The sequence below is a fragment of the Vespula vulgaris genome, chromosome 7 (genome assembly GCF_905475345.1).
Source record: "Vespula vulgaris chromosome 7, iyVesVulg1.1, whole genome shotgun sequence".
Classification (NCBI taxonomy): domain Eukaryota; kingdom Metazoa; phylum Arthropoda; class Insecta; order Hymenoptera; family Vespidae; genus Vespula; species Vespula vulgaris.
The window spans coordinates 8669099-8681941 of record NC_066592.1 but is presented as its reverse complement, the minus strand read 5'-3'; the positions used below and the strand labels follow the sequence as shown (position 1 = coordinate 8681941).

Genomic DNA, 12843 nt, shown 5'->3' with positions numbered 1-12843 from the left:
TGCGAGAGAGGATATATTTTTTTCTATTGTCGATAAAAGGCAATCAATTGATAGGATTGTATATCGAGCAATAAAAGTGATTCAGGAACAGTTTCGTTTACACTGGTACGGGTCACTCGATATTGGATATATATTTTTGACAAGAGTAAAACGATAGAAATCGTATAGAAAAACAAAACAAACGGAACAAACTCATAGCGTTTTTATCTGACAAGCAACAGTTTATCTCTTACCTGCCGTGTGCGTAGAAATACATGACCATACTCGAACACAGCACGAGGAGAGACGAAAGAGCAAACAGGGCTAACGTAACGTGAGGATTAAGAAGGAAATATGAATCACCGAAAATCGTTGAAATCGTACTTGCTGTGGTTACAGTTCGATGTCGAAGAAGAGGTAGAACCTTAAGAGGTCCGACAACTTGAACCTAAAAAATATTAAAACGATACATATATATATTTTTTTAAAATATTACTTATGAAAAAGATGCACTTAACTTCTGTGACCAGTCAAATAAAATTCCAATAGTTGCGGTTAAGACTCTTTGTCAATTCATTTACATCGCATTCAATATTTCTCGAAATAGAGATTTTCCGATATTTCGTTCGATCGCCGAATCTCAAATATTTGTTATACGCTTACCTTGTACAAAACGGACATGCCGGCGTAAGCCAATAAGCTCTGAGCGGAATTGATGACCAGTTGAACGCTGAAAATCGTACCGAGAGCTTTGTTGCAAGACCAAAACACTGCAGGATATCGTACGGAGTAAACGCCAAGAGCAACAGCGTAATTAAGGTATTCCAGTGTTATTGGCCCATAGGATTCAGCTAAAAAAAAAAAAAGAATGCAAATTTTCTGTTATTTTTTCTGACCTAAAAACTTAAGACGAATATAAAAAGAAATAAGAATTTTTGTTGACTTCCACCTTCCTCCTCTTACTCGAAAACTTACTCGGTTGAAGCTCCAGATTCAAATTTTCAGGATGATCCAGATCAGCTAGGCTGTTCATAACCAATGACATACTTTGAGCAGTCATGTTCCCACCAGACGTAGTCTGAGTAGTTTTGGATGGTCTTGCTGTTGTCGATGTTTTCGTTAAATTCTTAATCTTAGACCTGTTCTTTGGATTATTGTTTTTCAAAATTGGTCTGATAGTTGGTCTCTTAAGAGTCGTTGGATATTTTGTTGCAGAATTAGTCGAACTCGTGGTCGGTGTTGTCGTGGAACTTGTACTGCTGGTTGCTTCTGATATTTTAGAAGTTGTTTTACTTGTTGTGGTGTTATTATTGGCCAAAATAGTTGTCGTAGAATTTATGGTGGTTCGATGGACATTAGTCAGTACTGGTCGATTTATAGTGGAAAATTTTGTAGAAGTTTCTTCCGTTCGAATTTCGATTGTTTCGTTGACACGAGACAAGCCTGTTGTCGTTGGTACGACTCCATTAAGGTCCTCCTCGACTTCCTCTTCTGGAGCAGCGGTTACAAAAGGTTGTGGGGTTATGAAACCGGTTAAGGTGCTCAGGTTACCAGCTGGATTCATGAAACTAAGCACCACCAGACGATCTCGGTGAATGACCATCCAATCCAAATCCGTTCTCCATATCGCTTCTGAAAATATAACGAATATTATGTTAACCATGTATAACTGAATTCTTTTTGTGGGATTATATTTCATAGAAAGTCTGAAGTTAACAATTATACTATAATACATATAAGTATAATTGTACTACATTAAATTTAATTATATATCTGTACTTAGCAAATATTAAGTTTCCATATATGAATTAAAATAAAATAAGAATTAGACATTAAACAGATATTAATTATAACTTATGTACATTTAATTTAAAAAATTAATTTTCGTGGTATGAACTAACTGTGATACTTTTATAAATAATAAAATAAGATCTATATAATAGAAAATTAGACTTCGATGTTACATAAGATAACACAATATTAATATTATCTTTTTATTATGAAACTTATAATCTTATTTTTATGACACTTGTATATATACCAATTTCGTATCATTTTTAAAATAATGTTCACGGAAATATAATTCCCAAAGAAAATAATTGCAATAAAAAATACTTTAATACTATTGTACAGACCTCTGTCTATAAAAATTATCCGTAATAAAGAAAAAAGAAACTTTCTTTGAAGATAATATCGATTAGATGAAAACAATCGTTTGACTCGGTTAGGTCAGAGGAGGTCGTAACCATTTTACGAGGTATAAACTAATACGATGTCGAGCGCTCGTAAGATAAAAGCAAATAAACAGGGAGGGAAACGTTAAAAAGTTCGAGTTTGTTATCTTTACATCACACGGCAAATGCTATGTTTTATCTCTTTCATCCTTTCTATCTCACCCTTCCTTCCTCTTCGTTTCACAGTATGCCTCTTCGCGCGTTGCCGGCGGGAAACAAAAAGCCGTGTGTTTAGCTGGTAAGTCAATTTGCTCGCTGACGTTTATGCATGCCGGCGAATGGCGATGTACGTGCCGGTATTTGGCGACTACTTATCTCGATGGCCACGCCATCGTAAAGCACGAACTTTCTACTTCTCTTCTTTCTTAGATATACGTATATATTACCACTTTCCCAAACGATTCTTCTTTTCGTTTTAACACGATCGAAAGTCATCTTCTTTCACGACTCGAGAAGATTAAAAAAAAAAAAAAAAAGACAAGTAAAGAAAAGAAAAAAAGTACAATACACGTGCATTGTATGTATCCTTCGAAGTTAACATCATTGAATGCCGTGAAGGTCACAGGCATTCAATATTTTGCAGATTTTATTAAAAATATTATCAAGATTTTTTTTTTGTAACATTTTACAAATCAAAAGTATACTTCCTAATAAGAGTAAAAAGTGCAAAAATGCAAAAAATAAGTTATGAAAGATATTAAGTAATTATTTGTGTGTGTGTACGTGTATAAGATTATTATTATTGTTATATCTTGTCTATATATGTCTATATATGTCTATCATTGTTTATGTAATAATCAACATTTCTGCATGATACATGAAATAGACATTTATACATAGTTCATATTAATCGTAAATTGTCTTGCACAATTTGTATTTATTATATCGTATCGTTATACAGAAATGTTACTAAATTCCTAAGGTAATTAATTCTTGACAATTATTCAATATATATTAAATTTATTTAATATTAAAATTATCAGATTCGTCAAAAAAATTATGGATTTCAGACTTACTATTTTTTTTCTTTTACGATAGATATTATAATTATTATGGAAATACTAATTGAGAATTGAGTTTCTTTCCCTTATTATATTAATTATTCGTTTACTTCGTGAATTTATTAAGAGTAACAATGAAGAATGTATTTTTCTCAAATATTCGTAGAATTGAAAAAAATAAAAATAATAAAAATAGATCGATAGTCCCAATATTAACGGATCCTTTGTTAATTGTCTTTACTCCCTTTATTCTTCAAAAAACTTTCTTGACAGGAAATGGAAGCAGTATTATTCGAATTTTCGATTAATTCACATCGTGCATAGAAAAAGACGATGAAGAAAACAGCGACGACAGGAGAGCGACAAGAAAATTAGCGTTCTCTTGCGACAGGACGACACACCTTCGTCCTTTCAGACGTTAGCGATCTTTCCTGATCCTTCTTCTCTCATCGTCGCCGTTCTTATAGCACGTCGCGTCCATAAATCGCTGAGGTCGATCCACACACGTCTTTCATGCCACGTTCCCACGGTGCAAAGACATTCATCGTTGTCGGACCAAAATTCTTACTTTATATAAAAAAACGTTCACCGAAATCTAATAAATTTCTATCCTTCGATGATTTGTCACTATTATTTGGAAAATACGATACATATGTGATGTAATATTGTGTGTGTGTATGTGTAAAAATTTATTGTATATCTTTTATCATACATTTAATTATGCGTTTATTTATGATTATATATTATTATTATTATTATTATTATTGTTGTTGTTGTTGTTATTGTTATTATTATATATTCTTATTACATATTTTCGATTATTTGTTTTATTTGTTTAATTCTTTAAAATATAAATTACTATAAAATTATTTCTTTGATTATTATATAATTATTATATTATATAAATTATTTTATAAAAATTTATATATGCATATACTGTATTTTTTGAGGTAGTAATTATTTTATTAATTTAATTAAATATAAATAGTTTAGAATTATGGAAGGAAAAAAATTATATTATAATTATTGTTCCTATTACAAAATACTTCATTTCGTAAATTATACGATTATTTTTTATTAGTTTTCATTATTTTCAAAAAATAAAAAAAAAGAAAAATAAATAAATAAAAAATATATAACAAACTTCAAATAGAAATTGTAGTTCGAATCACTCCATAACACCTTTTCATTCATTTCTTTTACATCTGTACCCATTGTCGTTATTTAATCGTCAATGTACTATAGAGAGCATATATAATCGTCGCTTCGGAGTCCGAAGTTGCAATTTCCGGTAGACTCTGAAATATCGTGCTTGGAAAAGGAAGTGCTTCTCTCGTTCTTCAATACTCTCTTAACGGCTGGCCCGTTTCCTACCTTCTGTTCGACCTATTCGAACAGGAAAAGCTTTCTCTCTCCTACCATTTACTCCCCCTTCGATTGTCGTCAAATAAAAAATCGTATTTCGTTTTCGATTGAATTCCTTTTTACTTGATGATATCCGTGATATAATTCGTACCTATATACATATGTAACGGGAAAGGAAAAAAAAAAGAAAAGAGATATCATAACAAAAGGATCTTTGTTTGCCATCGAAAAGATCTTTCGGTTTAACAAAAATAAATTAATTTGCTTCATTCATGTTCGAATAAATCAATTTTAAACTTACTCAACGACTCAACTGTAATTCGTAAAGAGACAATGTTCTATTAATATATAGTGATCTTGATTAATGGCATGAGCATTCGTGAGCGTGACGAGATTAGCTTGACTTAAATTTCAGATCTCTTAATCTGGATGAGTGAATTTTTGAGGTGTCGATGATTAAGTTTGAATAAGGGGAATGGGTGCAAGACTTCGCTATTTAAAAATGTACGATGTATAATAGAACGAACTTCATTGTAAAGTTTCCAGACAACGCGAACTCGTTCTAGAATAACGATGAAGAGTTTGAGTAAAATAAAAGAAATATATAGGGAAAGAAAAAGAGAGATAGCGCGGGAGGGGGGTGGTGGAGTGAGAAGGAAATAACAGCTCCGAGCTTGCGATAAGTCGACGGAAGCTTTATCGATGTTTCACTATATTTCTGTCACCATTTATTTCAAATACTTTTTTCTTTTTCTTTTCTTTTTTTCTTTTTTTTTTTAGCCATTACGAAGAGAATACGCTGTAATTACGTTCACCAGATTAACCGTGACCCTCTTGCCTTGTCTTTTTCTCTCTTTCTTTCCTTTTTTTTCTTCATATTTTCTCTTTCACTTTTAGCGCCCTTCCCAATAGTAAAGGCTCTAGTAAGCCAGAGAGGGAGAAAAAGAGAGAGAGAGAGGGAGAGGGAGAGGGAGACCAAGAGGGCCTACGTCCAGCCGAGACTTTTAATCTCGACGGAACGACGCAAAGAGAGAAAGGGTAAAGGGAAAAATAAAAAGCTGTGTGAGAGATCTCGAACGAGCTTGCCTTAAGTCAGAGATTATGACGCGTCCCTTTGTCGTGAGTACTTCAACGTCGTTACTACCGGGGCTGAGAGACACGTCGAGTCGAAACGATTAATTAAACGAGATTACACGTCGTACGTCCTCAAATGAATTAACTTGGTTATAAGAAAAAATGAAGAAGGAAAGAAAGAAAGAAATAAAAAAAGGAAAAAGATTGTTGGACTCATCGTTATCAACATATGCTTTATATTAAGTATTTCGAAATGAATGATGTTAAGTAAATCGTAATAAATGGTGTTAATTATGTACGTTCAATCATAATTATTGATATGCTCCAATTGAAAATGTGGACAAATTGAATTTATTAGTTATTTTGTATCATATTGATTTACATTAAAAAAAAAAAGAACAATTTCTCAAATCGAGAAATGTGTGATTCTTATCACTATTATTATCATCAACTCATTTAGATTTTTTGACTTTTAAAAGCTGTCTACTTCAATCTCTCTCTCTCTCTCTTATACGAGTTTTAACATTATTAAAAAATGACAACATTTTTTAAAATTATTTTTGACATTTAATTTTTTTTGAATATTTATCCAGTTTAATAGTAATGATTACGTTATCATGACAGGCTGTTATTTTTTGAATCAGTATTTTTATATATTTTCAATTAATATTTTAAATAAATGATCACTATTTATAATAAAATATCAGTAAGTGATATAGCTGGTTAGTATTACACCGATTAGTACAAAAACTGTCAGTATTTTAATAAAATAGTTGTAAATTTAATAATTTGTCAGAATTTTAAATAGATGATCAGCATTTATAATAAACGCAATCCTGACACTTAATTATTTATATTATAAATACTGATCAAAATATTCATATATATTCATCATATATTTTACGAAATACTTATTTTTAATTAATAAAATTTTAATTAATAAATATACTAATATAATTAATAAATAAAAATAATCAGAAAACAGATCAGTCATCTTACGTATTTCATTATAAACGTAACGAACAAAGTCTGGGTAATTGACAATTTAACTTTTAAGGTTGAACATTTTAATTACAAAAATGATCTGCCAATTCTTTAATAATTTCAGCCAAGAGACAGGACCGTCGGGTGCACTGAACGTTTAACTTCGATGGCCTTTTAAAAAATTCAACGTCTCGTTTCTTACTCTCGCAGCATCCTCTCTCGTCTGCTCTATGGGAGATCAATCTTATCCTTGACATGATGGCAGTTTGCACTTCGGAACAGTCTGTTAATTTTTCATGACGATCCTTTCTCACAGACAGAGAAGTGAATTCCGAAGGCTCGTGTATATTTAATTCCATCGTCCCTCTGACCGATCACCAAACAAAGAATTTTATTGATCTGCCTGCATCTTGCTTCCCTTTCTCGCCCCTCTTTCACCCTCTTTCTCTCTCTGTCTTTCACTCACTTTCTCTCTTTTTTTCTTTCTCTCTCTTTCTCTCTTTCTATCTCTTCTTCATATTTCTCTTTCTTTCGATTTTAACACACACGGAAACAACGTTTCTATTCTACCAAACATCGTAAAAGATTTAACGAGACTTTTTTAAAGGAGCATCTTTAAAAGCGAGAAAATAGGAAAAGTAGAGAATCAAATGACTATTTCAAAATACGAAGTAGTTTCTGTTTTTAGATCAACGTAAATAAAAAAAGAAGAAAAGAAGATTATGATCGAAACAATAAAAAAAAAGAAGAATAAAAGAAAAGAAATATAAAATAAATAAACAATTTTGTTAGACAATTAGAAAGAATCCTTTCAATATCTATAGTTTTGATCACAGAATCCAAATAGATATATGAAAAATAAGGATAAAACTTATCTTATAAAAAATTGATGAATAATTTTTATCCTAAGGCATAGAACGAAATCTAATATCGATATTGACGTTATCGAAAAAATCCGTTTTTACTTTGCGAATCCGTTCGTTCGAATTAAAGAGAATGAAAAAAGAAGAAAAAAGAAAAAACGAGTGAGAGAGAAAGAAACGAGAGAGAGAGAGAAAGAGAGAGAATTCTACCAGCGTGTAGAACGATTTCACCAACGGCCAGATTTTATGCGCGTTCATCGCGCCCCGGGAAATTGAATTCGATCGTGGGATGATGATAATCGACTTCGATCCTCTCGCGTTCTCGTTAATTAACGCTCGGAGCGTTGTACAAAATGAGAGCGCCAATAGATACGGCGAAATTCTCTCTTTCTCTTTCTCTCTCTTTCTCTCCTCTTTCTCTATCTCTTTCTCTTTCATACACACACACACAAAACGTTGTTCATTTTCTGCGTGATAATTCGCTCGACATTCACACGAGAAAGAAGAGAGAGAGAGAGAGAGAGAGAGAGAGAAAAAGAGAGAGAGAGAGAGAGAGAGAGAGAAAGAGAGAGAGAGAGAGAAAGAGAGAGAGAGAGAGTTAAAGTTGATCAAAAATTTTCCATAATCATCCACTCTTTTTATCTCAAGCAATTCTCATTTTTGTTTTAACCCGTCTGAAATTGTTCGTAAAAGTGGCGTATGTAGATGTATGTTTGTTGAAGAGAAAAAGTGAAAGAGAGAAAGAGTCGAATGCCAGGTTCACGTTCAAGTTCATGAATACACGAAGGCCGCCTACCGTGTCGAAGGGGTGCTCGCTTTGAGCCAACCCCTGACCTCTTCACCCTTTCTCATGCTTCCGTTTTCTATCTCATTCTCCTACACGTTCATTCTTATCCTCTCGTACATATTTTCTTTCTCTCTTTTTCTATTACACACACATACACATACTCTCTCTCTCTCTCTCTCTCTCTCTCTCTCTCTCTCTTTGTCTGTCTTTTTCTCTCATTTCTCTCTCACAGTTATTCTTTCCATCTCACACACACTCATTCTTCCTGTCTCTTTTTCTCTTTCTCATACTTATTCTCTGTCTCTCTTTTTCTCTCTCCCTTCTTCTCAAGTTCCCATCCTACCCCCATGTCTCTTTTCTCTTCTCTTTTCATTCTCTTTCTCTTTCACGCACGACGGGTCACGACAATGACCTTTGTATTCCGAGAGCCATCCCAGGCCGATGCATTCTCCTCTGGCAAGACAAAAGAGAGGAAGGAAAGGTCCGCCTTTTACCGCGATGACCGCTCGATCGTTTCTCTCTTCTACGTTTTATCTCCATTTATACTACTTTCCCGTTATATCGATGGAATTGAAGAAGATCGATAGAGGAGCAATCTACAGAAAAATTCTAATGTTACTATTAAGAGATAAATAAAATAAATGAAAACGTTATTATTCTAAAAAATATTCATAGATAAAAATTATCATTCAACGAAGTTGGAAAGAGAGAGAAGAAAAAAAAGAAAAAAATAATAATAATCCTTCGAACGAAATGATGACGTGTGATCAATAAAATCGATATCTCTGCAAACCGGCAGCAATATTTCGCAATATTTTATATATTTTATATATTTTATATATATTTATATAAGCAGTATTTTGCTCGTGAAATGATATTTTGATGTGAATTCTACGCACGTCTGAACCATGAAACTTCTTTATTTTTCTTTCACGTAAGTATCGATACTGCATGGGCCTTGAAATAGGACGAGAAAAAGAAAAGAGAGAGAAAAGAAAAAGAGAAAAAAGGAAAGAAAAAGAAAGTGATGTAAGAGAAAGGGAGAGAAAGGAAGAGAGAGAAAAAGAGAGAGCGTAGCTAGACGTCGTTCTACCGACAATGATAAGTCGATGCATATTTCACAGATATATCGCACCTAGCTAGAAATTGCCTGCGAAATATGCTTGCATCGGCAAGGATGTTCGAGTTCATGAATACCAAATGTGCGCATCGCTAGTAGGTACTCCTGATAGAGAGAAGAGATGAAGTCTAGGATTGAGTTAAACTGAGAGAGTGAGAGAGAGAGAGAGAGAGAGAAGCTCTTTGACCCGTTCGATAGGTCACGACAATGACCTTTGTTCCGGTGTTATCAGCGAGCGTCACTATAGTACATTGCTGAAATGCATCGACACCCTGTATGGGGCTTCACTGAGCCGGAAACCGATATCGAAAACTTCCGCTTCGTGTATTAAATCGACCCTTCCTACGCTTTCGATCCATTCGTAGGAAATAATAATAAACGATGAAATTAATTCAGAATTTAATTGTTTATTGGTAGTTGAATTTAACGATAGGTCGTACTTAAATTAGAAAAAACCAGATATATCTTTCGTCCGGCCTTGGATTCTCGCAATAAGCACGATAGATTTAGTTTCATGTTTGACAATATTTCATATATTCCTATATACACGATTTTCATCATTTCTGTTGCATACGTCGTTTCGTATGAATATCTGAATTTTTGTAATCGGAAATCGGATTGAATTGGAATTAATTGTGGAGTCTCGTTGCCAGCAACTTCATTTTTCGTATAAATTTCGAATCGATTCGTTTGATCATTTGAATACTAGTGTTGACACGCACATACACACATTTAAATTTTAATATGAAACATAGAATTTGTAGATATCTCCAATAATTTCAGAAATAATTGTCTGTTACAATTCTTGTTATGTCCATGAGGAAAACCTTAAAAATCGTTTTTAAAAAGTAAAGAAGAATACCGTTTAGAAGAAACAAATGGTTTGTTGTTGATATTAATTACGAACGATGTAGGGCGAGTTTATTAAATTCGTTAATTTTTTATGACAAAAATAAATCGTTATAATATATTATATTGGAAAAAAACAGCTGCTGAAGTAAATCCAATTTTTTTGTTATAAAATTAATTATTTTCTTTAGGAATTTAATAGTCATTCAAGAGATATCGAATTCCATTTTTATGAAATAATGATCAATGGAAGAATTAATTCCGAATAAATTATAATTAATGTTAAAATCAACGATAGTCGTTCTATTAAACTAGAAAATAAAAATGGAAAATATTTTTCGAGAGAAACACGATCTTTTGTTCGTATTATTTACGAATTATTTCTTATAAGTTTGTCAAGGTAATTAACTGATCGCGTATAATTGTTAATTCGTTATATTACATTAGAATGAAAAAAAGAAAGAAAAAGAAGAAAAAAAGTTTCTCAAACCCATTAATAAAACTGTTAATTTTCTTTCTCAGCAGTTATCTGATAAATGCCGAATACTCGATTATTATGCCATAAGCTCGTTTATAATCTTTACTTGAATGTAAACCAGCATCCCGGCTAAATCATAGTTAATGAAATTGCGAGCTTTCCCTTCTTCACGAAGAGACACATAATCGTCGTCCTATTCGTAGCATAGTCGGGCACGCAACACAGGTATGTACCGCAAGCGGGATCATGCTAATGTATTAGACAAGAATACTAGCAAAGCGTTGCTGGATAGGTTAGTATAAGCCTTGCTGGAAGACCATCGAGTTGAAAGGGACGAAAGATGATAGAAGGAGTGAGGAGGGGAAAGAGGTCTGGTCCGACCACCTAATTTTATGTAAACTAATTATGGGTTAATTCGATTAAGGGGCGCGTGCCCGGAATGGACTACGGCTGCAATCAACCCCGGAAGAGAGGAGGAGGAAAAGGAGGAGGAGAAAGAGGAGGAGGAGAAAGAGGAGGAAGAGGAGTCCGCTGTGACGCAAACAAAATCAGTGGTCTCCTAAATGAAAAAGGAAAAAGGAAAAAGGGAGTGTAGGAAAAGGCGAAGAGAGGAATCAATCTGGCTATAGGAATGAAAAATCTAAAGGAGGAAGAAAAGTTTTCGGTCGTTCTTTTTCTTACTTTTGAACGCGCTTTTCCTTCGACGTTTCTAGAATCGTATTTGATTCAAAATGGCAAGCAATTTTATTGAAAATCACTTACGTCAAAATGTATCTACGTAACGGGTCATATTTTTCTCATAGAATTCTTACATCAATCATATTATTATTATATTAGAGACTATATTAACGGAAAAAAGTATTAAATTATTTTGTATAACGATAAAGTAGGAGTTTGTTAATGTGCTTAACAACGAGTTACGAAGTATTATTGCACGATGGAGAAGTAAGTCAGGTGCAGAATCGTAAAAGGGCGTCTCGTAAACGTAATTGCAGGAAGAAACGCCGCGGGGTAAAGATGATATATATGTGTGTGTGTGTGTGTGTATATATCGGTTATGAAAAAGCAAGGCAGCTGCGCAAAATTGGATCAACTCTGAAAGAGAAATAAGATAGAAAATTGCCGTGAGCCGTGTGTCGGAGAAAGAGCGGGTAGGTTGGTTGGTTGGTTGGTTGGTTGGTTGGGTGGTTGGATGGTTGGTTGGTTGGTCGGTCGGTTGCTTGATGGGTGGGTGGGTGGAAGCGGTGCAAGGTGAAAGAAGGATTCTACGAGCGAGAAATCCTGCAGCAAACTGTATGCACACACCTGGTCGATCAATACGCGAGAGCCAGGACGAGTCGAGGAGACCAGGACGAGTAGAGGACGAATATCGTGTCGCAGTAGTTTCTTATTTTTTTTTTCTTTCTAAAGAAAACCTTCCTAACGACGACTCATTGTTACTTGGTTTTTACTTTTTTTCTTTCTTTTCTTTTCTTTTCTTTTTTAATCCTTGACGATCGTACTTCCAATGTACGAGTAACGTGCTCGACGAATAGATCGTCGAATTATTATTCGTATCGAGTGTTCCTTATTCTTGGAGTCACGTCTTGATTCTACGCCAATGCGGCTAGTCCTTGGCAAGAGATAGATAGATAGAGAGAGAGAGAGAGAGAGAGAGAGAGAGTGAGAGTGAGAGAAAGAGAGAAGGGAAAGTGTACCTCCCTTTTCAGAAGCTTTACGCGTGTTTCATGGATTTCCAATCGTCCTCACCTCATTGAACCGAGCCCCTCGCTTCGTTAGGATCCCTCCTCTCGACAAAGAAGGATTAAATATTTAATAAATGTCTGAGTGTGCTCGGCTGGATTCTAAGAGGAAAGTATCTTCGTCTTTGACTTCGAGAGATCTCGGAAAGATAAATCTAATTACTCCGTATGAGAGGAAAACGAAAAAAAAAGAAAAAAAAAATAAATAAATAAATAAACGAAAAGAAGAAATGAATGATTTATGATTTCCGTGTATGCAAAGTGTAAGTTGTGTACAACATTCGAATATCAAAAAAAAAAATAAATAAATAAATAACTACAAAGAAAAGAAAAAAAATATATATATTTTGTTATGAAGGATAATTTA

At 33.7% G+C, this 12843-nt stretch overlaps 1 protein-coding gene across 5 annotated transcripts in view; it reads right to left on the bottom strand.

Moving 5' to 3' along the window:
• The window catches only part of LOC127065420 (protein tincar), a 233381-nt gene that overhangs the window by 11342 nt on the left and 209196 nt on the right, over positions 1-12843 (bottom strand). For all 5 annotated transcript variants that reach the window (XM_050997730.1, XM_050997733.1, XM_050997732.1 and 2 more), the window contains exons 8-10: positions 955-1611; positions 643-830; positions 234-427 (exon numbers count right to left, since the gene is read on the bottom strand). In XM_050997730.1, the coding sequence (XP_050853687.1) occupies positions 234-427; positions 643-830; positions 955-1611 (1039 nt within the window). The remainder of the gene's footprint in view (positions 1-233; positions 428-642; positions 831-954; positions 1612-12843) is intronic.